The 22593-nt window shown below is 39.4% G+C and overlaps 2 protein-coding genes across 3 annotated transcripts; both read left to right on the forward strand.

Moving 5' to 3' along the window:
• Positions 1 to 265: 265 nt before the first annotated feature.
• LOC106907187 (protein-tyrosine kinase 2-beta-like) lies at positions 266 to 16562 on the forward strand. 2 transcript variants are annotated; one of them, XM_014972773.2, is made up of 29 exons: positions 266 to 522; positions 605 to 930; positions 3253 to 3431; positions 4896 to 4983; positions 5128 to 5207; positions 5301 to 5363; positions 5494 to 5548; positions 5638 to 5778; positions 5994 to 6065; positions 6575 to 6676; positions 7369 to 7486; positions 7633 to 7672; positions 7925 to 7956; positions 8124 to 8171; positions 8721 to 8815; positions 9526 to 9607; positions 11143 to 11243; positions 11357 to 11472; positions 11762 to 11862; positions 12004 to 12093; positions 13288 to 13492; positions 13584 to 13677; positions 13941 to 13979; positions 14118 to 14237; positions 14362 to 14394; positions 14941 to 14965; positions 15524 to 15699; positions 15809 to 15889; positions 16042 to 16562. In XM_014972773.2, the coding sequence occupies exons 2-29, from the start codon at positions 727 to 729 to the stop codon at positions 16288 to 16290; spliced, it is 2829 nt and encodes a 942-aa protein (XP_014828259.2). In that variant the 5' UTR covers positions 266 to 522; positions 605 to 726; the 3' UTR covers positions 16291 to 16562. The 2 variants fall into 2 exon arrangements, with proteins under 2 accessions (XP_014828259.2, XP_014828260.2); XM_014972774.2 differs by having other exon boundaries at positions 266 to 509; positions 691 to 930.
• A 1854-nt stretch (positions 16563 to 18416) lies between these two features.
• On the forward strand, positions 18417 to 22343 carry LOC106907188 (nucleoside hydrolase-like). The gene is made up of 10 exons (XM_014972775.2): positions 18417 to 18475; positions 18889 to 18922; positions 19145 to 19227; positions 20225 to 20402; positions 20482 to 20667; positions 20764 to 20875; positions 20967 to 21103; positions 21492 to 21569; positions 21643 to 21759; positions 21835 to 22343. The coding sequence occupies exons 3-10, from the start codon at positions 19145 to 19147 to the stop codon at positions 21985 to 21987; spliced, it is 1044 nt and encodes a 347-aa protein (XP_014828261.2). The 5' UTR covers positions 18417 to 18475; positions 18889 to 18922; the 3' UTR covers positions 21988 to 22343.
• Positions 22344 to 22593: the final 250 nt, after the last annotated feature.

A 22593-nucleotide genomic window follows, 5' to 3' on the forward strand; every position in this document is an offset into this window, starting at 1 on the left:
AGCTACTTATCTTTATTAAAGTCAAACAAGCTGAACAATGCTAGGCTTATATGCTTAGAAAACAATTAAGAGGCTTTAAGTTTGAATTTCACAAACTTCTAAGTCTGGATGTAATGAGAACAAATTAAACATTTTCAAAAGTTTTGCAAGCGGAAGTGAAAGTTAGATGGGCCGTGGCCAGAGTGCTGCTGTAGGTATGATGCTTGGCTCTGCCACTGCATAAGAAACAGGCAGTAACAGTCACAGAGGTTTCATCAGGCATGTCAGTTTTTTCTGTAGCTGCCCTTCCACTTCCTTATTCACCCCTCTGTGCGTTTCCTCTTTCAGCAACTGATATTATTCGCCTTCAGCTCTCTGCTTTGGGTGATTCTTTGCTTTCGAGCTGTAAAACTGAGCTGCTTGTCTGCTCTTATTCGAGTGATGTTGAGGTCGGTGTCGCTGAACTTAGTTGTGTTCGGTTTTAGAGATCTGGAAGGGGATTTCTGAGCCGTGGAAGGAGAAGACGACGGGTGAGAGCAACAGGTACGCAGCGCGAACAGAACAGTTTGCCGATCTGCTCTCTTAACTTGTTTTAACTGTGACCGACTCTCTTTGTGCTTTTCAGCTCCAATGCCGCCCTTTGGGTTTTCTTTATGAGGCAGAAGGAAGCATCAGAGTGAAACGGTGACAGTCATGTGCGTCTTTCTGCAGTAGTCTACGTGCCCTGCGTCCGCTTCCGTGCGAACAATGTCAGGCGACGTCAACACCTTGACCTGGAGGAGCATGTCTCCCACCAGCCCGACAGATTCCTCGGATATGTCTCCCACCACCCACGTGGGCAGGGATAGCATCTTCCCGGTGAAGATTATCAAAGTGTGCTTCCTCAGCAACAGCTCCAACCTGGGAAAGAACTTCAAGCTGGTCCGCTGTGAGGAGGGCTGGACGATCAAGGTATGCTCCTTTGCTCATTTCCAGCCCGTCTTTGATTACAGCAACACACTGTGAAAAGTCAGTCAAGACACAGGAAATAAACAGCCGAAAGGTTGTGTAATGCCGCACCATCAACCGACCTTTCAGGTTTCCATCCCTGAAGAGCTCTTCTGCTCATTTCAGCACGGTGGCTAAATATTATTTAGATGCTCTTCAAACTTAAAACATAAGAATCTCTCAAAGTGGTTGGGTCTTTGTCACAATCCAAGGCAAATTTATTCAAGTTCAAGTCATGTTGCCAAATGTACGGTGAATTTCTGTCAAAGAGAGACTAGTCTTCAATTAGCAATAATTCCCAGTGCTGAGCAAGCATGTGGCAACAGTGGAAAGGAACGACTCACTTTTAGCAGGAAGAGGAAGATGCCTCGTCCACATGAGAACGTTTTCATCCACACAGAAACTCAAAGAACAGACAAAAACGCAATTTTTGGCAAGCAACAAAGTCAAGCTTCTTTGTGTCACGTTGTATTATACAAATAATCAACTACAAGACGGCGAATATGTAATCCGGCACTGTTGTTGTTATGCAAGTTGAGGATTATATTTCAGGTTAGAGGCTGAGCTAATACATCAGTGTTTTTAGAAAACAGGTGTTTTTCACTGTCCACACAAATATCTGAGCAAAATTTTCACTCTGGAACCCCAAAAAACATGTTTCCCAATGTCGGAAGAAAAAAAAAGTTCCCATGTGTGCACTACGAAGAAAGTTTCATCAAATAGTGAAAATGTGAACACATTACGTAATTCTGTGTATTTTCAGAGTACAGAGGTTTAGAAGGGATGACGTTTTTTGATTATTCTCCAGCCAACGGCACATTCAATCTTAAATAGCAATTTGAATACCACAGGAAAAAGTTTGGTTATTTGATTACTCAACCTGTTAGGGTAGTGTGGTTACATTTCACACACAGCATCATAAAAATTAGCATGTTAAATTCTCTATGCAAGAAAGTACATATTTGGTAACTTCTTTTAAAAGTTTTTGACATTTGCAGCACAGTCATCATTGCTGGAGGAACCTTTACCATGGCGGCTGCTATATTTATCATCACTGTCAAAGCAACACTACTTACACTTCTATTAAGAACTACTGAGCATGCTCACTACAACATTTACTTGCTTAAATAGGTGTTATGTGACAGAAACAAATGGATCTTAAATTTATTTTGCTCTAAATTCCTGCTACAGATAGCTGCGCTGCACCGTTAATAGCAGCTTGTACGTAAGTGAGAGCTCTGTTTAACTTCATCTTTGCTCTGCATTATTTCTCTTCCCTTGTATATCAACAGCGCAGGTGAGAACATGAGTCTTTCCGTTTTTGAAACAAAACTCCATCATGAGCTGCAGATTGTTACTGAAGTGTGTGCAGTTTTCAGTTTAATTCAATTAAGTCAAATGAAATCTAATTCAATAAAATGTGATTTTTTTTTTTTTTTTTTTTTTCAAATTTTCTATGCTGACATGTCTGGTATAAATTCAATTGAATTGTCAAACTGCTCGTTTAGGTGTCGACTATTAGCAATATAAGCTCCAACGACGCATTTCTTAGAATTCTGTACATTTAAATCCTGTTATGCATTTGCCTGATTTAGTGAAACGCTAATGGCTAAAACTGAAAAAAATAAAAGAATAAGTATTAATGCGCTGTAGTGAAACCGGCTGTTGAAGTTGCTGACAGAATAAATAACTTTTCGAGTTTAAAATCGGATTTCAGGAGGCTTTCTTATTATTTTTTCTTAATCAAAAGTTGGTTATTGAAGCTTAGTTAGTTCCCTGCAGCCCCAGCTTACCTGAATTCATCATTTAGGATGAGTAGATACTGTCCTACGCTGCTGTCCTCTAAGCTTCACTCAGCTGTGTTATTAATTTGTCCCATAAACCTACATTTCCAGTGATCTCAGCATTATCTGGCTGTTTGTCCACTGCTTTTCTCAGCTTGTAAAAGGGAGTTACCTCAGTTCAGACTTGATGTTGACGCCTTGCAAAGCCCTCAGCACATCTTCTGCCATTTCTGCTTCAACTCAAAACGTTTACAGAGAACTGATAACATCGCTGCCTCGGTTGCGAGACTGTTTGCAACCAAGTCGCCTTGCTTGTTCGAGAGTTTGCTGTCAATAATGAGTCAATAATACGTTTCCAATTTGCACCATTAGCTGAGGAAAGTGTCAAAGTAAAAGCTTTGGGTTGAGAAAAAAGCCGACATGAGGATTTACTCAGCTTTTCTGGCAGCCATTATGAAAATGTCAAAGGATAATCACATGCTAACAATTGCTTCTCCTCTAGAACGTCATCCATACGGTGCTGTCCAGTGGCTGTGTGGGTCCAGACATAAAGCACAGGCTCTGTTACGGCCTTCTTCTCAAACACCTCAAGTCTTCAGAGATGCACTGGCTGCATCCGGATCTGACCGTGACCGAGCTGACACATCGCTATGAACAGCAGCACATCGAGGCCGAGTGGAGGTCAGTGACTGCTTCTATTCCTAGTTTTGATTGGTGGAGATAAACTGATATAAACTGCAGATTGTGACTCAAATTTCCTAACCTTAAACAAATTTTTTGTTCTGATGAATGTGAAATATTTCAGCTTTGATTAAAAATAAATTTCTAAATTTCAAACTTTTTCAGACTCAGTTTTATAGATTTTCAATCAATTTTTTATAATGACATTATGGATATAGCATGGTATAGCTCTCGTTTTACACAATTCATGTAAAAATTAAAGCTAGCTGCTGATTGACCAAATGTGCTATTATACCGTTTTTTTTTTTTCTTGTGTTTTTTTTTTCTGGACAAACTTAAATGAGATAAAATACATAATGCTGAAAAAATCTGGCATGGATCTGGTAAGAATCGAAAACAGATCCTTGAATTTGCAGTTTATGATCAGCAAGAATAATTTAACAAATTTCAAGAAAAAAGATTTCAAAGGCTTTGTTTGGCCTCTAAACTAAATCTAAAGTAAGACCCTTACAGTACACTTAAAAAAAAAAGAAAAACAGATACAAGTAAAGTGATCTAAAGGCTGAAAAACATTTTTTTAAAAGCTCCGTTTTTATTTTAGAATAATTATGTTATCTAACTCAAACATGACTAAATGAGAAAGAAAAACTAGCTTTGATGTGATAAACTACTACAAAAGTTAGTCATCTAAGTAGAAATCATTATAAAAAAACAGTTTTATCGAAACGTAAGCTTTTAACTTTTAGATAACATCTGTTTTATAATTTAAAGAAACCCTGACGATCTATAAAAGTGGAATAAAATCTTTTTTTTATTTACAACCATATTGTTTATAGTTATTTTAGAAATGTCTGTGCAGTGAATGCAAGTCAAATTTCTTGGTTGTGAGCAGAAACGTGACCAATAAAGCCGATTCTGATGCTGAAAAATGCAGATCTGGTAAATCAGTTTGGCTCAAAAACCAGTTGAAACATATCAGCTCTAAATTTAACTTTTTTCACTGGTTTCATGGAACTTCTTTTTTCTTATTTGCAACACCACTACTAAAGTTAGGTGTACGCATATTTTCACATTTAACTTCAGTTTTAAAGTATTTCACTTAAAACAAAAATGAAATCACTGCCTATAAATGCAGTGTTGACTTGTACGCGTTTAATCTATTGAACATAAGTTCTTATGTGTTGTCCAAGACAGGGAACTTACTGAAGAGTGTTTAAAGTGCTTCAGTGACATGAAATTTAAACTTTAAGTAAATGAATGAAATAAAGGAAATCCAAATCATAAGTGTATGTGCGATTTAAGTGAACATTTGACAAATTATTGTTTGTGCACATAGTTATATGCGCTCAGTTAGGCCTTAGCCCTTCATGATCTCTGATTGAGTTACACAACAATATGGGCTTGCACTCTAGAGTCCTGCATATTCTATTTCCGATTAGCTAATTATGATGTTTGTTTGTACAGATATGATCTGAGGATCAGATACATCCCGTCAGACTTCATGGAGACCTTTATGGATGACAGAACAACCATGCTCTACTTTTACCAACAGGTCAAATATCTATAGCTGTCCACCTTTTAAGAATTTCCAGATTACTTTTTCAGTGATAGGAAATTCATTGAACATCAGGGTTAAACTAAGATCCTGCTAAAAATGTTTGGTAAATATCAAAAAAAAGCTTTTTGTTTTCAACAGGTACGAAGTGATTACATGCAAAATTATGCCTCCAAAGTCAGCGATGGGATGGCCTTACAGCTTGGTTGTCTGGAGATCAGGTAAAGAACGGCTGATGTTTCATCGAGGCTTAAAGAAGAAGACGGACAAGTCGTGTTGGTACTGACAGCTAAATCCTGGTGTTGTTGCTGCAGGAGGTTCTACAAGGACATGAATCCAAATGGACTGGAGAAGAAGTCCAACTTTGAACTGCTGGAGTAAGTAAAGTCTTTACGGTCTTTCAGCAAAATAGTGTTCAAGCAGGCAGAGGCGCATCTGGAAGCCGTCTGATCGAAGCATAAAATTGTAGCTGTAAAAACACCAACATGTCTTCACTCCACTCTTTAGGAAAGATGTAGGGCTGGACCTGTTCTTTCCCAGAGAGCTCATAGACAGCATGAAGGTACAGTCACCTCCAGACCACGTGTCGTTTTGTTCTCGCCACTGATTCGTCAGCGAATGATGCCGTCTGTCTGTGTGGTCGCGTGCCAGCCCAAGCAGTTGCGCCGGCTGATCCAGCAGACCTTCCAGAGCTACTCGACGTTTCAGCAGGACCAGTGCATGGCGAAGTTCTTCACCACGTTGTCTCAGTGCTACAGCATCACCGAGGAGAGCTACGGCTGCCAGCTGGTGGTGAGCCGTCTTGTGACGTCATGCATTAATCAATCTGGACAACCTGGAACATCTAGGTGTCCCTCAAAATTGTAAACATAAGACATACTTTCTCAAAGCGATGAATGAGTTTTATGTTGCATATACTGAGAGATATGGAAGATGTATGCCTTTTAGAAAAAGCAGAAAAGTGCTATTTAACATGCAGAACCTTTCTGTGTTCTGCTTTTCTGTAGCACGGCTGGAATCTGGCTATAGACCTGGTCATAGGAGCCGCCGGGATCAGTCAACAAATGGATAACTCAAAAGTGAGTGGAAATCTTTTCATCGTCCAACTTATTAATCACACCAGTTGATTTCTTCAATTATTTTAGCAAAAATATTCTAAAAAGTGAAATATTTCTCCACTTGAGCTGTGGATCCCTGCAGCTCCTCCTGAGTATGTGATATTTGCTTTCATTTTTTTTCTCTAATCTACTTTACTTATAGTCTACAACAGGGAAATGTTGCTCAGACTTATTTTGGTTTGGTCAAGGGTCACAGTCAGAACAACATCTAAGAGGTAAAGGGTGGATTGTAAATTCTTAAAATGCATTTTGAGACTATTTATCTCCATAAATCATAAAAGAAAAAAAAAAGAAACTAACGAAAATAAAATTGATCATAATCTGTTAAGAAAATGGAAGTGGGTTGGGTTGCAATGGCAACACGCGGGTATGAAGTCGGAGTTTAATTAACTTTAGCTCTTCATTGCTTCAACTTAACCAGCAGTTCCAAAGTACATCAGTGTTAATCAGAAATACTGTCTGTTTCGCAGCCCGTCTGTCTGGCCAAGTTCTCTGACGTTCGCAGCATCTCCTGCACCGCTGAGCCTGACGGCCGCGCTCTCCTCACCGTGCACATAGAGGGATCCAAACAGGTAGCACTTCACTTTCCGACTCAGTAGTTTCACAGTTAGAGTAGCAGGAGAAAGTCGTGTGATGACGGGTATAAGGCAAAGCACTCACATCCTTCTCAGTGCTTTTGTGCATGCGACTTAATAAATGCATCTCTTTCTCTGGTTTGAGCCAGTTCCTCATTGTATTAGCATGCTTATCTAATGACTGCTCAGTAGCTAACCAGGAGACACTGACACAGTCAGTTAGCTGAACAAGCAAAACTTAAAGAAACAGGAGCTGAAACATACTTAGGATTGCTCAGTGTAGGGTTATTCTGAGATCCAAGAATCAGAAATAAAATATATCCTTCTGGCAAACTAGAAAAAACAAGTTTTATCTAAGAATAACAGGAACTTGAAGGGTTATTAACAGTCTTAAAGAGGTGTCAGTGGTACAACAATTGAGATTCACAAGTAATTTTGCCCAAGAACCTTTTTTTTTTAATGTCTAATTTGACCAAAAACACCCCAGCATGGTTCCACTTTTGGACCACTACCTACATCCTCCAGTCATATGAAAACTTTTACTGTTCTGGGAGTGCCAAGCCAAGCTTCTCCTTTTCTTCATATTTCCTTTGCATCCTGATGTGGCTTCTGAGTTGCACTATTTTTGTGACTTTCAAACCCCAACATGTTCACCTAAAGCAGATTATCTTGTGCTTTCAACTCCGCAGCCGCTTGCAGTGAACATTTCCTCCCTGACCGTAGCAGAGAACATGGCCGACCTGATCGATGGCTACTGCCGACTGGAAGGAAAAGCCGAGAAATCGCTCATGATCAGACCTAACAAAGGTACCATCACAGTATGTCGTAGGGCAAAATCACTGTGGTATAAAAATATAAAAAAGCAAAATGTACTTAAAAAAAAAAAAGAAGTCCCGCTTTACAACCTCGATGTCACTAAGTCATAATGAAAGTGCTGTATTTGGTCTTCACAGGAAGAGACACGAGGCTAAAGCTTCCCGACATACCTCAAAGGTGACTATTATGGGTCAAGTTTCAAAAATGTTCATGACACTCAAACATTTTTTTTTTTTTGGTAAACACGCCAAAAGCAAAAACTGTGTAGGTGTTGGGTTTATTTTTGTGCTTCCTCTTTTCCTCTGCATTTTAATTGACATTTTCTTTCATTTTCCTCTCTGTTTGAAAAAGAATGTTATTCAAGCATTACTTGCATGTTATTTCCATCTTTGAACACCAAAACAAGATTTTCTCTACATTTCATTCCAGAGCTGGTCCCTCTGGCCCAGACAGAGGTTCAAGTAAGTCAATATCTTCATTTATAAACTGAACAGACTCTCATGTCTTGAGTTTTTACTTGCATCTCACTATTCCAACTACATTTAGAAAGGTTTTAATTGAGTAATAAATGCTGAATGTAAGCGCTGTTTTAAAATGTTTTTTTTTTTTTTTTTCACTTAACTTTTAGGTTCGGATATTTATGCAGAGATCCCAGAACAGACCGCAAAGTATGATGGTGAGTAAAAATTCATCTTAAATTAGGCAAATAATGCAGCATTGTTCTCAGACAATCACAAAGTGCTTCATAATGTTCACAAATAAAAACAATAAAAAAAAGAAAGAAAATAAAGAAAATGCCATAATATAAAAACATCTTAAGGAAAATGATGTCAAGCAACGCTGGAGACCAACTGAGGTTTATCTGGTGGGGGGACGAAGCAAGAATAGGTGGAACAAAATTCTCAAAAGGTCGCTTGAGGTAAACAAGTCTCCATGACGACCATTAGACGCCATCTACAAGCGCGTCTTAATAAACTAGAGACACAAAACTATTTCTGTAATTCAAAGCGAGTAAAGCACAGCGGTCCAACCGTCTTCACACTGAGCCTGAAAGCAGCAGCCCGCTTCATGCATACCATCATATTATGCCAGTGTAATTCATTTGCTTTAGCTGTGGATGTTTTTTCAAGGGGCTCCAAGTGTGAAAGGCATTCGGTAGCACAGCTACATCTTATTGAATCCTCAGAAATTTCTTTCTTCCATATTTTTTTCTTTTTGTGCTTAGACAAACATCGGATCTCCAGAGATGACATCGTTGTAGGTCGGATCCTCGGCGAGGGATTTTTTGGTGAAGTCCAAGAGGGAGTTTACAAAAGTCCAGTGAGTTTGTCTCGGTTTAAGTTTCATTCATATGTTGCTATTAGGGCAGGGTGATAAATCAATTTTATTGATTAATTAAAATTTTGGTTTTTGAAGATTTAATTTTAGAAGATTTAATGCACTGCCATAGTTCATAGTGATGATGTCAGCATGTCAAAGGTCCACCATCTTGTTTGACAACTTCTATTTAGTTGGACTTTGAATTCGGGTAACTCTATGACGAAACGTAAAGGTCAGGCTATTTTTTTTTTTAGAAAAATAAAGTCATAATGTAACAATAAAGTCAAAATAATACAAAAAAGTTGTATTGTTAGGAGAATTAAGTATTGATTTAAAAAAAAAAAGAAAAAACAATAATTCCGCAACTTTTTTCTTATTTTGTTTTGTTACACTCATATAGCCTGATCCTAACATTAAATCATATAACTCAAAGAAGGAATGATGGAAGTAAAAGCCACTTTTTGAAAATATTTTCAGTCATTTGTAATTTCTATTTTTCTTTTTGTTTTTTAAGAAAGCAACACACAAAAAATCAGAGATTTTATCTTTAAGTCAAATCGCTCAGCCATAGTTGCCACTGTACGTACTTTTCTATCAGCACTAAACTCAACCTAATCTCCACACTGCCTTAACAGAACTGTAAGTCTTTCTAAAAAAAAAAAAAAAAAAAACACTGAATGAGTTGCTATTGCGATGACGTGTGTTTGCAGAGCGGAGAGAGAATCTGCGTGGCGATCAAAACGTGCAAAGACTGCTCGGCGGATGTGAAGGAGAAGTTTCTAAGTGAAGCTGGTGAGTGCATGGCTGCTGCAGTGATTGTTTCCTGCTCAGACCCATTCAGACAGCTTCTCCATTACTCACGTCTCGACCTTTCTTCGTGTCAACGCTGATGATGATGATGATGATGATGATGTGACCGAAACATTACCAACTTTCTTCCGTTGCTTTTAATAGAAAACACTTCAGGGAGGCGTTTATTTTGCGGAAACGTGATATTTAAAAGAAAAGGTGAAACATCGCCTTTCCCTTGTTTGGACGCTACGTGTTCTTGATCAGAGCGCCGTTTCTTCTGACTTCCTGTTGTCTGCTTGTGGCTTTGTGAAACAGGCTTAGATAGAAACCACAGCTCCAGTGGGGAAAATCTAAACTAAGCTTCTTTCAGGCTTTAATTTAGGCCAGTGTGTTTAAAAAAAATGATGGCAACACCTTATTTAATTTAGAGCAAACTGAATTTGATTCATGATGATTTGATACAAAATGTCATAAGGATCTTGAATTTTAATTGCAAAAAGTGTGACAGTTGTTTAACATTTCACAATTACGCCATGTATGGTACTTGGTTTTGATTCTATCGCATAAAATTCCAATGAAATACATTGTTGTGGCTGTAATATAGCAAAATGTGAAACATTTGAAGCAGTTTCAGTACTTTCACAGGAACCTCGAGTATAAGACTTTTATAGTTCTAGGTTAAAATCTATCGCCTGCTTCTCTTTTATTTTCTGGTTTTGGTTTCTAGCTGTGGTTGTGACCGCTAGCTGTGAGCCTCATCATGCTATAAACTGCCAAGTGTTACACCAACAACTAACACCGGGAACTTGTTGCTAAGTAGGTTAGCCAAACACACTGTCATATATGGCGTCCACCGAAACATTGGCTTTGAACTTGGTGGATAAACTGTTGTTGCCATGGGGTTTACGTTTCGGATTATAAAAAATGTTTTCACTATTGTGCTTGGCTGTATAGATGTTGTTCATTCAGTCAAATTCTGCATTTTTCTCAGCTAACGTGACAAGTTCAGCTTTACTCTGGGCTTTGGCTGACACTCCGCAAACACTAGATATAATGAACCATCAACTATGTGCAGTTCAGTATTTGCAGATTCACCCAGTCGGGTGAACCTTCTGTTGGAGGTACCTCCAAATTATTTGCAGAAAATTCGCCGACTCGCAGAACTTTTTCAAAGAGCTAAAATATTTTTTAAAAATGTAGTTTGGGAAGCTGAAATAACTAGGCATAATGCTGCTTGATATTCTATTAGCTGCTGTTTCCAAATCCAGCCAATTCAGGAGAACCATTTATTTTCCTTGGCACTGATTGGGTGCACCCTCAAATTCAATTTCAATAATATTTTATGGACGTCAAAGAGAAATTAAGAGTGGAAATAAGGAAGAGTGTTGATGTTAGCTTCTGTGGTAATGCTGAGATGTTCTCCACTATGTCAACGGTTAAAAAAAAACAATAAAAACACCGTAGGTAACATCTGTATTACAGATAATTTACAAATGTTATGTTTTTATTGATCTGTGTTGATTCCTTTATTGCAGATCTCATGAAAAACCTGGACCACCCTCACATTGTGCGTCTCATCGGGGTCATTGAGGTCGACCCGGTCTGGATCGTCATGGAGCTCTACGAACATGGAGAGGTGTGGTTCTGAGTTCAGACTGTAAAGTTGAGCAGCTTCTCGTGCATCTGGCCTGATTATCACAACCAGTACAGTTAGTCATTGTTATGCTCATGTGTGTGTTTATCTGCAAGCTGGGAAACTACCTTGTGGAGCAGCAGTACATCCTGACCACAGCAAAGCTAACGCAGTACTGTCTACAAATCTGCAAAGCCTTGGCTTACCTAGAGGGACTCAGCATGGTACACAGGTAACATCGCTAAAGTGAACAAACAAGCAACTCAGGCTTTTTTAAAATTTGTACCTTACTTTTCTATGTTGGTCAAAGTGCAGGGACTTTCAGTTAATCTCTTTAACAACCTCTTTAGTTCTGTATCTAAGATCATTCATGGAAAGTTAAGTGGAAAGATAAGGTACACCAGCAGCAGGGGTAACTGTTGCTTTCTGCTCTTTCCATTTAAGCAACTCCTGAAATCTTTAAGCCACTGCAATATTTCTGGAATTTCATTTTTATCTCTTATCACTGCTTGTGTTTGCAGAGATATCGCCGTTAGAAACGTCCTGGTTGCATCCGCTGAATGCGTTAAGCTCGGAGATTTTGGACTCTCTCGCTACGTTGATGAACAAGAATATTATAAAGGTACAGAAACGCAGCTGCCCTGTATCCATTTATCCTTTTTATTTATTTATTTATTTATTTATTTGGGTTTTATAAATGTCAGTAAAACACAATTTAACTTCCAGTGTATTTTTGGATCCTGTTCTCTTCCTCTGTGTGCAGCCTCTGTCAGTCGATTACCGATCAAATGGATGGCTCCTGAATCCATCAACTTTAGACGCTTCACCTCAGCCAGCGACGTCTGGATGTTTGGTAATGAGAAAACACACCTTCCTACTAACCAATAGACACTTCATGAAAAGTCTTTTTTACACTGTTCATTTTAATTTTTAAATCTATTTATGTAGACATGGTCTGTCAAAGGGAACTATGAAGCAAACCCTGAACGAAACCAAACCGAGTAAAATCAGCTCTAAATACTGAAACCATATGGGAGTCCATGTAATGCTCACTGAATCGAGCCTCTTTATGCTGACACATCATGTTAGGCTTCTCTTCATTTTTTTTTATGGTCAGAACAGTCTGTGTGAAGCTCACCGCAGTGACAAAAAATGCATACACGGATCATAGAGTTCCTCCTAACAACTCACCAGAAGAAGTCCTATTTTAGTTTTTTATCGTTTGTTAACACTCACCTAAAGTCTGCTCTCAAATCCTCCACAGAAAAGCTATGGGACTAGATTAGTGCTCATAGTCTCTAGCAACCTGGAACATTTCTAGATGAAGTTTCTTTATTTGTTTTTCCATAGTCAAACATTTGGTTACTGTTTTAGAAACTGCATGTAAATTATAAAGGATGGAAATCTGACAGCTACTGAGAAAATGGCTCCCAACAGAATTAGTGCGTCAACTTTCACAAAAGAAAAACGTGCTCCAGTTTAAGAGGGAAAAAAGGGCCAGCTCCTAAGAAAAAGTATTCAAACCTCTTAAAAAATGTAAGTTTTTATAAGAGCATATTTGTAAAGTAGAAGGAAAACAGTACAATTTTCAGAATCTTGGCAAGTAAAAATTGAAAAGTGTGGCGCACATTCAGACCGAGACTCTCTTTCTACAACAAGATCATTTCAGAATACTTTGGTTCTGTGCATCACTATCTAAAAATAGAATGGCACAACCACAAACCCAGCAACACATAGGTAGGTTTGTGGGGAACAAGAGCATTTTTAGTGAAGCGGCCAAGAGGCCTGAGGCAATTCTGGGGGAGTTACCGGCCCCCAAAGCTCCAGAAGCAGATGGATAAAGATGAACAGAGTGACCAGAACTGAAGCAACATTTCTTTGAGATACGGACTAAAATCAAAAGTCAGAGATGATTACTTGGTAAAGCTGATGCTCTTATTGAAAAATGTTCAAACCAAATATTTTTAGCCCATCGCCTGCTTTATGTCTTTCGATAATATACCAGATTTATCACCGACAAAGTCAACCATGGGTGTGTCTTCAACAGGTGTGTGTGTTTGGGAGATCTTCTCGATGGCCCAGCAGCCTTTTTACTGGCTGGAAAACGGGCAGGTGATCAACCAGCTGGAGTCCGGAGTCCGGCTCCACAAACCCCAGCAGTGCCCTCCCCCCATCTACGGCCTGCTCACCCGCTGCTGGGCCTACGAGCCCCACAGCCGCCCCACCTTCAGGGAGCTCGTCTTCTCCTTCAGGTGCACACACACACACACACGCACTCCTCCAAATGTCGGGCTTTTACTCCAGTAGCAGTTGGATTGCTTACACATGCTTGTTATTTGACAGTGAGATCCACAAGATGGAGTTGGAGCAGGAAACAGATGTTACAAGAGTAAGGTCTCAGTCTTTCTCCTCCACGCGCACAGACCCCCCACCAAAGGTTAGTTAAGCCAAAGTTCACTTCTGATTCTGAATAGCTAACAACTTTTCACACCTTGGTGCTGACAGCTTTAGAAAGAAATAGATGAAAAGTGACTGCGCTGCCTAGATGGTGCGACTTCAATTTTCCTCTGAGTCTTTGTTTATTGTCAGAATTTGTTCCGATTGTTGTTGTATTAATACTCTAATTTTCTTCTGTTCATATTAAATTAACTATGAAATACTCAGCATTAATTTTCTCTTTTTCTGCTCCTCCATCATCAGCCATCCAGAGCTCAAGGCAACACCCTCGCACGCATAAAGGTAACCAAAAAGCAGAACATTGATCTAAGAGTTGTGTGGCAAAAACCACAGTTAGACTGAAAATAACCCAGATTTTAAGAAATACAAAAAGAGAAATAGCAATGCCAGTAGTTTCATTTGCGTCCGTGTGCTTTTTAGGCTCCGGAGAAAGACAGCAGGATGTTGTGGGAGAAAGAGAGAGTGGAGGACACTTTACAGAGACAGAGGCGAGAGATGCTGATGGACAAACAGTGGCTGGAGCAGGAAGAGAGACAACTGGTGAGACATGTCGCTCGCTCGCACCAAAACACGTACACCCTAACCTGAACTACTACCGACAAACTGGGCACCACACTGCTGCATTCACTGACGCAGAACCATGTTGGTTTTCTTTGGCTCATAGGATCCTGTGGTGAGACAAGATTCACTAACCAAGGTATTTTTTTTTCCACCACTGGAAATTTCTCTGACGAATTTAAGTGCATATGTTAAATAATAGCAACCCAATTCTGCTCATATATTTACATGCACTCATCAGGAAATGTAATATTAATGGTAAATTTGGACCTTTTTTAGCAGTTCATAAAACAGAACCAGATAAAAAGGTGTGGAAGTTCGAATTCATTCTGGATTTTCTACACAATGTGTATTTTTATAAGTTATAAGTTTATAAGGGGGTAAAAAATGTGGACCATGAGTATTTTGAACTTGGGCAATTTGACCCGAATGGTCAAACTGACCTATAGGTTCATATATATTCATATAAAGTTTAACCAAATATTAGTCAGGGTGTAGTATGATTTTATTTGACCTTGTGTGAATAAGACAGTCCTAAAATAAGTTGGGTCGTCTTTGTGTGGGTAAAAGTTGGTCTGGCTGCACCAACAAACAACTTTTTACCTCAAAAGATTTTTTTTTTTATTACAGAAATATAACTCATCAAATTTCCTGCTTTTCTATTTTTATTTTTTTTTATCTACAGCTTCCTGAAAAAAGCCCAGCAAATGGTGAGTCCTGGTCATCGGTTTTATTTGGTTTTATTTCCTGATGTCATCAGCCGTATTAAGGAATAAGGCTGTTGCATCTTCATTTATTGAGAGAACAGAAAATGACCAAGCTGCTTCTCTCCATTGTTAATTTAACCAGGACTGGTTTTTGGTCACACAAGGGTTCCGCTCTCAGAAAAGAGAGTCTCGATCATACGGTCCTTACGGGTTTTTACACAAGTAATGACGTCAAAGCTCAATGACCAGGTCATCTGACCTCTTGCTCGTCCTGCGACTCCCTCTCAGAAAATTTCATAATTAGTCATTTAGTTATTGACGTGTAGAGCCAAAGGTTTCCAAAGTTCTCTCTGTGTGTTACTCAGACGAGTTGCTATACTCCCCCACAAGTATTAGACCAGCATTCATCACTTCTAAATCAAACGAATGGCTCATTAACCAGCTTACAACCAAACACATGCACTCAAGCGACAATGGAACGGCTTAAATCAAAGCTGCATCGAACGTTTTATTAAATATTTTAAAGAGTCTTGAGTTAACTTTTGATTTTTTTTGACTCAGGTCCCCCGGAGAAATCCTCAATGCCTCCCACCGCCTCACAGACTCGGCCCACAGCCGAGCTGGACCGGTCCGGAGACGAGGTCTACACCGGCGTCATGGCGATGGTGAAGCAGGTGGTGCAGCTGAAGAACGAAGTCAACACGCTGCCCGCCTCGGAGTATCCCACCGCTGTCAAGGTACACTCATCTCTTGGAGTCTTGGTGACTCCATGCTCCTCATCGTTGGTTGTAAGTGAAAACACCAGGAGAGGGCGCTCTTCACTCTTTCTCACTTTGCTGTCTGCAGGCTGTAGGAATCACTCTCCGGAGTCTGATTCAAAGTGTTGATGAAATTCTGCCGTCTCTGCACAGCTCAGTCACCACAGAGGTAAACTTTAGATGTTTATGCCTCATCTATGGGTTTAAAGCTTAATCACGATATTTTTCTGTCACTCGAACAATGGATAAGATAGATGAAAAAAGGCTTTGAGATGATCTTCAGAGTGATAAGACTATCGCTTGACTTCCTCCCCATCTCAGATCGAAGGCACCAAGAAACTCCTGAACAAGGATCTGGGCGAGCTCATCAACAAGATGCGGCTCGCCCAGCAGAACTCTGTAACCTCGCTGAAGGAGGAGTGTCAGAAACAGATGCTGGCCGCTGCCCACACGCTAGCGCTGGACTCCAAAAACCTGCTGGACGCCGTGGACCAGGCTCGGGTCAGGGCCAACCTGGCCAAGCCCAAACCCAGCTCCCAAGATGCAGGAGGAGGCGAGCCGGATGAGTAAAGGAAAATGCGTTCCCGGCTTTGTAAATAAAGATTGATGTTTGAAGTTAAACTGAAATAATTATCAGGATACATGGAACTTTAAAAGCAGCGATTTTGTACTGCTTATTCTTTATTTTCGATGTTAGAACACTGTGTTAATAAGCACTTCCTGTTCCTCACTCGACGGCAAAATATTTCTGTGATGTTGATGCATCACAGCAAGTATTTTTCTGCAGGCAGAGTTCTGAGTTGGAGCATTTTGTAAATGCTTGAATTAAAAATGTATGCAAACACTGTCTCCTCTTATCAGTTACACTTATTTGACTTCAGGAGGACGATGAGAGACTTAAGACCCACCAACTGCTATCAAGGCAATCGGTGTTTCCTGAACACCTCAGCAAAACCACAGGCTGGCTGCCTCCTTATCACACCACATAGAGGCAGTAATTCATGCAGAAGGAGCCCCACCCAAGTATAGTGTGCATAGACATAGACGTACATAGCAAGGGAGGAATTCTGCTAAATGACAATTTTCAGGCCGAAAGCTTCATTTGTGTTTGAGAATTTACCCATTCCTGATTTGAGGTATGGGTATATAAAAAGGTCACAGTACATAAACGTTGTTTGAAGAGGGCAGCGCAAAAACTTTATGCATATCACAAAGTTATCACTTAGGAGATATACTCTGTGTGTGGATATGTTTATGTCTGTATTTCAACGTTGCACCTTTCTGGTACAGGTCCGAGCAGGTTTTGTAAAGCCACAAAACAGGTTCACATATACATGCCACGATTATTAGTAAAGCATTTCAACTAAAATAAAACAGGACTGCAACCTCTCCACTGTGGGAAAGACCAAACGGTTGTTTAAGGACTTCGGGGACAAAATTGTAGACCTTCATGAGGTTAGACTGGGCTGCAGGACAATAGGCAAACATTTTAGTAAGATTCAAAGTCTACTGGTGCAATTGTTAGCAAATGGAAGACACTCATGACGACTGTCAATCTTCTTCTAGCCTTGTGGAGTATCAATGATCATGAGAAAAACGAGGGATCAACCCAAAACTACACAGAAGGGCTTGTTCAATGACATAGGACCACAATCTCAAGGGTTGCCATAGTTACATGCTGTGTTGTCATGGATTAAAATCTCCAAGCACATCTCAAAGTCTCTCTGAAGTTTAGGCAATGACCATGTGGATGGTCCAGGAGAGGCAAGAGAGAAAGTCTTATTTTTCCCTCTTGCTTTCCAGAGGGATAAACATGGAAGAGAGTATACTCCGTTTTAATTAGACAGGAATGTTCTTCGTTGCCAATTCTGTCTTGTCTCCCTTCACCTTTGCAAAATTTGTATGTCCATGCAAAGATTTATAGAGCTCCAGGTATTTATAAATGGCAGATGTGTTAAATAATTAACTTAAGTTAAAAAAGAGAGTTGCACCTGCTCTCATTTTTGGCTCATTGTTTTGTTTTTTTCCTTACCAACAAAGATGCTCTGCAATTTTTAAGAAAAAATTCTTACGTGTGAATCCTGCTGCATTTTCAGCAGTAAATAAAGAAGGTGTCTCTACATGTCTGACAGAGGAATGTGTCCTTGCAGGATTCTTGGGCAAAAACAATGTAACATCAATTTAAAACCCAATTTGAATCTACAGCGCTGCAGTATTTCCCCATTCAGATTTTTTCTTTTGATTTTTTTTTTATTCTTTCAGATCAAATACATCATAATGTCAGGAAAAATAGCCTGGGGAGACAAAAAGAAAGTGTTTCAAATAGTAATTTCAATGAATTTTATATATACTACATATTTTATATATACTGTATACTATATACACACATGGTGATGCCAGTGTGATGATGTGGGGCTGCTTTACTGCTTTACCCTTCACAAATGAAGCAACTTGTTAATTATATTTTCTATTTCCTCAGGTTATCTTTGACATTAAAGCTGATTCAATTTAAGTGTAACTATGATTAAAAACAGGAAATCTGTAAAGGGGCAAATACTTTTTTTCACATTATTCAACATGATGAAAGCAACTTAAAGGCCAGACAATGTTTCCTGACGTAAGAAGAATAAATAAGGGTGGAGTTTGCCTCCTTCTCACATGTTCTCAAGGTTGGGCTGTTCTTTATAAAAGCGACACTCAGTCGCTTTCCAAGCCATTCCTCATTCTTCGTCTTTTTGGTCCTTTCACTCAGCAGGTGAGACTTTTATTTTGATCATTTCAGGGCATCTTAAAACAACTCGGCTTGGAGTGATCAGGTAGCAGAAATTATTTATGACAGTAAAATGTTCCTGTATCCACACCACTATTGGTGTATTTAAATTGTTTTTTTTTTTTTTACATGTTTAGGATGATAGCAACAGCTAAAAAAAATGTGGGGGAAAAAAAGCTATAAATAATGTAATTAGTTTTAATAGTGCAAAACCGATGCAATGCCTCACCTTTTAAGGGTTGGGGACATTCACCCTAGTGCGCGATTTGGGGGCTTTATTTTAGAGGAGCTGTGACATTATACCTGTGCTGCTCTGCAGCCAGAGGGAATTGTGTAGCACATTCCAACCTAAACGTAGGGTGGAAAAGAAAAAATATTTCTCTCTCCTTGTATTTCAGTCGGAGGGAGGGGATCGTCTTCCAGGTCAGCAAGGTTAGTGCCGACTGGTTCTGCCTCTGTTCTGAGCAAAAGAAGCAGTTTGAGTCATTTTAGTTGACAAGATCTAGATTAGAGTGGCATATTGCATCCTGCCTTTACATCATTTACTGTTTATTGGTAATTTTATATAGATTTACTGTGCAGGATAATTTGTAACTTTCATATTGGATGCCATCCCACTGAAAATATATGACGTTTTTTTTCTCACAATTTCAGATGCATAAAAATGCATGTTACCAGCAACTAATGGAGCATCCAAAAGGAGATGGTGCTTTAAAACAAGAATGCCACAATAATGGGTAGGAGGCTTTCTTCAAGGTCTAAATGACTTTCTCTTAATATCCAGATTTGAACCCAATATTTGACTTGGGTCAAATATTATAACCTCCCACAAGGTTCTCACTATTGTTTGCTGGAGTTTTGGCCAATTCATCCTGACAGAACTGGTATAACTGGGTAATGGTTGGGTTTGGTCAACAACACCCATTTCAAACAGCAACGAAATTTATAAGAAAATGGATTACCTTACAAGCTTGTAATGTATAATTACTGCATGGTTCTTTGACAGTTTTTAAACATTACTTTCTTACACTTAAAATGTAAAATCAATGCTTGTTCTTTTACTGAAACCTCCAAAACAAAACCAAGTGATTTAAAGCAATAAAGAACGCACCCTGAACTAAAACAAGAAGAATTTATCTCAATTTTATCCAGTTCATCCAGCTGCTTTGCACGCTACCACAGCAGTCCAAGTTATTTATGATGCAAGTCTGCCTTACTTAGTGAGTTTTCCGCAATCTGCGTAAACATGGCGACCTGATTGCTTACACCTGTGAATCAGACGTCGCTGCAGACAAAGTTATACGCAGCAGAATTGATATGCATTTCCAATAATACATATTGATGTTTAAACCCATCTTTGCCCAGATATAAGATATAAAGCAGGTTTCAATTTCAATCTAAATACAATTCGAATTAATTATCAGATATAAATTGAAATGCAAAACTGAATTTTAACTCAACACTTGAATGATAATGAAACTTTATCTCAAATTTTAATTACATATGGAACCTGATTTACATCATCAGATCAGTTGTGCTTCTAAATGCTTCAAATCTCATTAGTGTTATGCACTCATGTTAAAATGCATTAAAATGGCCGTTTTCAAATCTCTTGTCAAAATACTTATGCAAACTTTGCATTTAAATATGTCAAATCAAATTTTCTGTAAAAATTGTGAAGTCCTATCGGCACTTTTCAAAAAGGACTATAATATACACACACATTTACTGTAGAATGAAGAAGCTGATCCTTGATGTTGACACTGGAGTCGATGATGCTCAGGCCATCATGATCGCCCTCACTGCTCCAGATGTGGAGGTTTTGGGGATCACCTGCACCCATGGCAACACTCTTCTGGAGAACGTCCTCACAAACACCCTGCGAGTCCTGAAAGTCTGCAACAGGCTGGACGTACGTCGACACAGAGGTTTCGTTAGTCTGGTTTGTTCACTTTGCTGGATGTTTTACAATTACACGCTCTGTCCAACAGATTCCAGTTTATGAGGGTTTCTCGAAGCCTCTGCTGGACAGAAAGCAGCATGCGTCGGATTATCATGGGAAAGACGGACTGGGGGACGTCCCAGACCCAGACCCAGACGCTCCAGGTGTGGAGCTGCTGCAGAAGGAGACAGCTGCGCAGGCGATGCTTAAAATTGCAAGGGAAAATTCAGGAGAGGTGGGAAAATCACGCTTTTTTTGTCACCACAGACGCAAAACCGCCTTCGGCACGGTCCGCCTCAAGCTCCAAATTTATATTTATCGTGGCTTGCAGGTGATCCTTGTGGCTACTGGACCCCTGACTAACCTTGCAGTCGCTGTGCAGCTGGACCCTTCCTTCCCCAAAAATCTGAAAGCGCTCTACATCATGGGAGGAAACACCGAATGTGGGCAAACTTTTTTTTTATTTATTTTTTTATAGAAATTCAACCCCTGGAGACTCTTTTATTTACCCACCTGCTTTATCCACGCTTACAGCTCGGGGTAACACCACTTCGTGTGGTGAGTTCAACTTTGTGGCCGACCCTGAAGCGGCTTTCATCGTTTTGGACCGCTACACCTGTCCCACCTACATCGCTGCGTGGGAGTTCAGCTGCAGGAACAGCCTCCCATGGGTGAGACCTAAAACACAAACGCAATGAATAAGAAGATTTACTGCTTTAATTCTTGTTTAATTATTTAATTATTTTACTTACATAAGGTTTGAGAGAAGGAAAATGGAACAAAAGAAATTCTACCCGCCTTGATGCATCACGTTCTCTCAAAAATTAGAACAAAGGACATAAATTATTCTATGTAGTCTAAAAGGCATTTGGAAAACTGGAAGAAAAAAAAAAATCTGTAAAAATGCCATTTGCATCACTAAAATCAAAGATAGGCAAGAATACAATTCAAATAAGAACGCAGGAGAGTTTTAAATGTGTGACAAATGTCATGTGGGCTTTAATAAAAAGATGGAAACAATTGAATGCAACTAAATATTTACTTAAATTATTTTTCTAGTCTTTCTGGGACGAGTGGCTGTCCGTAAAGACAGAGAAGGCTGCCTTCATCAGGAAGATATCAGAGCTTTCAATGAAGGTAAGTTCAGTATAACGCAATTTCTTTGCGATTGTTTGCAGCAGCTGCATTGTCTTGCTCAATGTGTGCGCAGAAAGCTCGTTCAGATGAGTATCAAAAAGAAGTAATAGCTGGGCAAGGCTTTAATCCCTGCGACGTGTTCGCGCTTGCCGCTGCGGTCGACGACGGCTTCATAACGGAGAGTGAGAAGGTCAGCCTCCGTCGCTGTCGTTACTTTTTTTTTTTTTTTAAATCCCAGCTTGGTTAAAAGTGATTCCTCCGGCAGGTGGCAGTGACAGTGGAGCTGAATGGGAAACACACCCGGGGTATGATGGTGCTGGACTACATAGAGTGCCTGAAGAAGGAGCACAAGGCCGTCATCATGAAAACAGTTGACCTGGAGAAGCTGAAGAAAATGCTGTACGACGCCGTAAAGTAGAAACATCACCATGAAACACGAGGAGAACCTGAAACGAGCTTTTGGGTTTAGAGCAAACATTTTTCAGAATCCTTCAGCCTGCATTAATCTGCATAAAGAGGAAAAAAAAACTTTGCAACGTTAACAACTGATTGGGTCTTTTTTTTTTTGTCTTTCTATAACTTTAAAATTTAACCCTGTCAATTGGTTGCTCTGGATTATATTTTAACATTAAGACAGTACAACGGTGTGAATGTTTCTTTTTTTTTTCTCCTCTACCGACAGATTTTTGTGATTCATTCTTTTTAATGAACAGAAACGAATGGATGGAGGATGCAGAACTATAGTTGCAAAATAAACCTCTGCTTTCATATAAAGATGTTTTTTGTGTTTTTATGAATACACCAACTCCCTTGACCGTCACCTTTTCTGTGATTGTAAGATCTAAAAAAAAATCTAATCAAAGCTTTTATTCTCTGGCTTCTAGTAATGAGGTAAATTTTGATCAATTTTGAAATAAATTGCACTCGCACTTCGTGGCAACCTAAAATCATTTCAAGCTGCAACCACTGAAACTGAAGCAGCCTGTTGAAACAGGTTTTCTGTCAGTTCCAACTTTTTGGCCAA

This window comes from Poecilia mexicana, unplaced genomic scaffold (genome assembly GCF_051168715.1).
Source record: "Poecilia mexicana isolate PSO_F unplaced genomic scaffold, ASM5116871v1 scaffold_2, whole genome shotgun sequence".
Lineage (NCBI taxonomy): Eukaryota > Metazoa > Chordata > Actinopteri > Cyprinodontiformes > Poeciliidae > Poecilia > Poecilia mexicana.